A 5,467-nucleotide genomic window follows, 5' to 3' on the forward strand; every position below is an offset into this window, starting at 1 on the left:
AAGGCAGACGCTCACTCAGTCAAAGAGACAACATACACACATCCCTCAGGACCACGCAAACAAAGGCCAGAAACAGCAAATCTTCAGTGAAAGAACCAAGACCAGAAAAGCTACTTCAAGAGAAGATACAACATCCTTTAAAAAGCCTCTTCAAGAGAAGATTACAGAGCTCTCTCTGTGGGTGAATATCTTTTTAGCATCAGGTAGAAACACATAGACCCGAGATGCAGGTGTGTACAGTTCTGCAGAAGCGTGGTGGCTCAGTGGTTGGAGCCGAGATGAGCTGCAGTGTGAGAGAGGCGAACTCATCCAAGAGGGAGAGCTACAGTGCTGACTGGCACAGCGTCAACATGAAAACACAGCATGAGGATCGGTGAGTACATCATCTTTAAAACCTTACCACAACCCTAACTCAGCTTTAATCTTAGCTATAAATTGCCCGATCCATTAACAACACAGTTTACATGTGCTTCACACTATCTCAGGATTCATCGTATTCAGTAAGATCTCAATGAAAAAGCCTATCATTTAATTGGGTTAAAGTTTTGAGGAAGTTTGTTTCGCTCCCTTAATATTAATATCCATTCTTCCCTTCTTTAATTGAAATAAACAAGTCTGAGAACAGTTTAAATCATAGGAATTACTTCCATCCTTAATTACACTATGATTTGTTCTTTTCTCTGGTGTTGACCAAAGCAGAAAGGGCTCCTCTTTTGAGGCTTGGTTCCTCTCAAGGTTTTTTCCTTGTATTCCAAGGGACCTGGAATTCCGTAAAGCTGCTTTGAGACAATAGCTGTTATAATCACTCTCAGTTACAAAAAACATTACTTTCAATTCAAACTGTTTTCTGAACACAGCTGAGTGAAAACCTACAGTTTGACCATTTCTCTTCCGTGCTCCCCCCCTGCAGCCAGTCCATGCTGATGTCAGACGATTCCCGGCGGGAGACCATGTCTCGTTACTGGCAGGCTCGCCCCCTCACCCAGTCCTGCCCCTCAGGAGTGAGAAGGGTCGGCACTATGGAGTCCGGCATCCGGGAGCACCAGCTGCTGCCCCACAGGAACACCCTACCCCTGCCCATCTTCAAACCGGCTGAGCTGGGGGTTCGGCTGGGCCGCGGGGCTCCTCACATCGCGGAGGACTTTGTCCCCGCCTACGGCCCCAACGGAGAGTGTGCAAACAAGCGGGACGTCCAGGAGATCACCAAAGACCTGCCCCCGGTCAAACCAATCCGTATGGAGTTCGCCAAAGCGCCCAGGACACTGGGCAGGTCCATGTCCCAGGAGGCCCAGAGAGGGTGAAGAGAGAGAGAGAGATGGAGGAAAGAAGGAGAGAGAGAGAGGGAGCTGACCCAAAGAATGTATGGACTTTTTTGAACTGTGAAAGGTTATTAAGACTAAAAGGTACAGAGAGTGCATCTGTAGATAGACGTTTTTACTGTTCTCTCGCTGCTTGAAAAGCTAGAGACTGATTTTGTTAACGTTGCAAGTGTTTCTTATGGTGTATAGTGTCTGTAAATAGTATCTAATAAAAGAGAACTCTCTAATGAGAGGGAAGCATGTTGAATACTTCAGCGGAAGATGTTTGCTGAGCTTGAGAAGAGGGTGAAAGACAGAGAGGTTCAGAATGTCCTCAGGAGGATCTGTGGTAGCACAATTTGCCTAAAAGAGCAGTAAGAAAAGCATTCTGAATGATGGTTAAGGCACTTTGTACTTAGTCATGAATTACACTGTATATATCTGTATTTTACAGCAGAATAATGTAGAAAAACAGTTTTTGAGACAGAGTAAGTGAGAGACAAAAAGGTGATAGGGATAAAGGGAGAGCGAATCAGAGAATGCTAGCCAAGCTCAGCTGTATCGTAGCCGTCCTTTAGGCTAAGCAGTAAACAATGTTGTCTGTTTAAACTGTTCAGTGTAAAGAATGAACTGGTTTGTTTTGTTAAAATGTATTTGCACTATTTATAAGCTGTTGATTCTCATTCATTTGTCAATTAGCCAGAAAAGACTAACAACACTGAGGGTTCGAGACCGAGACTGGTCTGTCACTATTTGTGAGTTCTTCCTTGTACACGGTTAGTTCAATAAATGACACATTAAAAGCACTGACTGCTTCGGATCTTTTATTTCCCATTTATAATTTAAATGCTATGTAAAGCAGTGTTTAAAAGAGGGCAGTCTTTTTTTAGTTCAAGTAGCCACTCTGTGGCTCAGTGGCTGAGTAGTAACACTGAGATTAATAACTATCTCATCACATCACACTGGTTTATCAGTCACTTAAGGATTTGAGTGTTAGTAAAGAAGCAATTTGTTGATTAACTCTTTAACTTTACCCGAACAAGACAATAACGTCACCGTGCTTTATGTCAAGTGTCATTTAGAGGGGTATAACCCCCACTGTTGTGCTGTGGAATAGTGGAACTGCAGTCTCTAGAGTAGAATCTATGGAGCCCCATTCTAAATATTTGGCATGATTTGTAGGGTCTTGTGTGATCCAGAACCAATCGTTCAACATCGATACCTGACCTTACTTAAGCTCTCTCCATCAAATGTTCACAGAAATCAAGCGTAATTACCTAGTGTAAAGCCTTCCTAGAAGAATTTCAGAAGAAGTGTTTTGGCCATAATTTCTGACATATCCCAACATTGACTTATTATTATTACTGACATTGACATTATTACTGAGATACACTGTGAAGGGAAATACCTACAGCTTTCTAAAAGACCACTGGGTGTGCTCCCCCTACTGTTGCAGAGTGTAATGCACTTTTAAAACACTGTTTTGAAATCATGGAAATCCTTGCAAAGGAAGAGGGTGGTCTCCTACCATTCTCCAAAATTTCCATAGTGCTGTTTCTGCAGAACTGAGACCAGAGGAGCAAAAATAGAGGCCCTTTTCTCCCAATTACAGATCAGCTGAGCAACTAAATGATTTTGAAGCTGTAAATTTAAGGTCAAAATACTACCAAGTGCTCATTTAAAGGGCTAAAGGGGTACTCTAAAAATGCAGACACAGAAACACAGATTGGGTAAATGACAGAATTTGGATCATTCCCATTTTCTCAGCTCTTCTATGGGGGGATTAACTCTGTTGAGGGAAACAGGTGCTTTAGCCCTGAAATATTACAAACATTCAGAGTGGCACCACTACCCTGCCAAACAATGGTCCAGTCCAGCTGTCAAGCACTGGACGCTCATAGATATTATAGTCTTATTATGGAAAACAAAATGGGGGGAGTGGAGATGAAGGCAGGGATGGAATGAAGGAGGAGTGGGGAGTAGGACTAACAGTCCTCTGGCATCTTTCCCTTTAGATGTTGCCTGCCAGATGCCAGAGAGTCTTTTTTTCCAAAGCAAGACAATCTCACTTTACTTGAAAATGCACTCAGCTCTGGATCTGTACCCACTTGACTGTGGTTGACTAAATGACCTTAGAGAAGAAAGCAACTCAGCTGAAGAGATTGGTCAAAGGATATTCTGACTTAATACTATTGGGTATAGTATTGTATATTGAGTTTAGTTAAAATTCAAAGTACTCTTTTCCTTTTTCCTAGGGTCCACACATTACATGTGTTGCTTAAAACTAACGTCTATGATTGAGGACATTAGCAGTATTCTGCCTTCTTTCTGAGACTGTCTTTTAAGGTGGAACGGCGTGTTGAAGGGGGGAATCCGACTGTTGATTGTACGTGGATAAAGTTTAACTTATTATTATTATTATTCAGTGTTTGAATTACCACAGAAACTCATTTGTAATTCGAGCTGTTTCTTTTGTTGGGGGGGGGGGGGGGGGGGTGAGCTCTAGCCCCTCGCTGCCGTTGTGTGCTTAGCTGAACCTATGTTTGCTTCTAGGTCCCTTACACCTTTATTTGCTACACAAAACATGGGAATTTCTTTTTTAATTCATCCGAGAATTTACATTTACGTTTCAGCATAGCTGCTCGAGATGGAGGGTAGGTACATGAGATTTGCCTGACGTAAACAATGACTACTGACGTGTAGACTGACCAATTACATTTTTACAGAGAAGGTTATCGACCAATAACGGTAGCTCTATAGTCAGACTGTCCAATCAGAAGATTTTAGGCTCCTTCAGCACGCCCCCTTCTCACTCAAGCGAACCAATCGGAGTAGGGGAGGGCGGGACTAGTTTGTGAACGAAATGCTTCTCGAAGTTCTATGTAAGCTCTAGAAAAACAAAATCCCGGACGTCTGTGAAATTCCGGCCGGACATTTTTTTTAAGTATAAAACAGAGGAAATGTCCGGGTAAAAGAGGACGTCTGGTCACCCTACAGTTACCCATCTCCCGAATTTGGAGGCATTTCCACCTTAAATGATGCGAAACAGCAAAAGTAAGTCACTAGTACCCTCCCATGGAGCAGTCAATGAGCAATATCCTCATTTCGCTTCCTTCTTCCAACGTTTGGAGTTATCTCCGTTGTATAGAGGCCTCTGTCATGAGCAGAGAGATAGAGAGAGAGTAACATACCCGAGTCTGATTTTAACTCGTTTTCAGACACTGGGGCTTAGGTCTTTTTAGTGCTATCACATTTACGACTTGGCTGGAACATTGCTGTACATTAGTGGGGGCTTTCTACCCTTCTTCCCAAACACATGGAATTGAGTATGGAAGTCATAAGCTCATGTGCAGCTGCTCCAGAAAGGCATGAAATAAAATGGGCCTATCTACCTGAAGTTCTGAAGTCGTGTCCAGCCCAGAGTATGAGAAATCTGAAGACATGGATAATCTGTTGAGTGGATAATCTGTTGAGTAATGCTGTAGAGTTATTATAGAAATGAAAATGGCTTAATCTCACGAACAAATAACTAAAACAGAAAGTGAGAATCTCCACTATAAACAACACATGAAGCATAATGCTAACACACTATAAATAGTAGCATGTGGTGGTGTTTCCTTTCATTCGCATGCTGCTGATGAAGTAATTATTCTGGTAAAGCATGAGCTGAGGAAAGAGGAGAAAATAAATCTCCAGGACATACTGTGTTCTTCATCGTTCAGAGGTTTTTTATGGGCTTTCTGCTAAAAGTGTCCTCCTGAACATGCCGTACCTCTCTTTTTTCCCATGCCCACAACTCTCAAAGGTCTTTAATTAAATATCCCTTTTTCTACAACTTGACCCAGGTCCCTGGGGTTTTAGGAAAATACCACGCGAATCACACCATAATACAGTTCTCTCCCTGTTCAGAACGACCGGCTCCATCGCCTGTTGAGAATGAGCCACTGCTTACTTTAAGCGCAAGAGCCCAGGTGTGAGGATGAAGGAGGAGAAAAGCTGGCTTATATTCACATTTGCTTTGTTCTTTCTTCTCTGTTCTAGTTTTCACAATATTTTTAATGACCCCACTTATTTCTGTGTCTGATTTGCTCAATTTAACCTCGTCATAATGCTTTCACATAAACCTGGGTCAAGTGATGTGATTGGAGAGACTCAGGCCAAGAGGTGGG

General features: G+C 42.5%; 1 protein-coding gene across 1 annotated transcript; it reads left to right on the forward strand.

Moving 5' to 3' along the window:
- On the forward strand, window positions 1-2,070 carry tcap (titin-cap (telethonin)). Its single transcript, XM_066643066.1, has 2 exons — window positions 1-373; window positions 911-2,070. The coding sequence occupies exons 1-2, from the start codon at window positions 225-227 to the stop codon at window positions 1,299-1,301; spliced, it is 540 nt and encodes a 179-aa protein (XP_066499163.1). The 5' UTR covers window positions 1-224; the 3' UTR covers window positions 1,302-2,070.
- The last annotated feature ends 3,397 nt before the right edge of the window (window positions 2,071-5,467 follow it).

This window comes from Hoplias malabaricus, chromosome 13 (assembly GCF_029633855.1).
Source record: "Hoplias malabaricus isolate fHopMal1 chromosome 13, fHopMal1.hap1, whole genome shotgun sequence".
Taxonomy (NCBI): domain Eukaryota; kingdom Metazoa; phylum Chordata; class Actinopteri; order Characiformes; family Erythrinidae; genus Hoplias; species Hoplias malabaricus.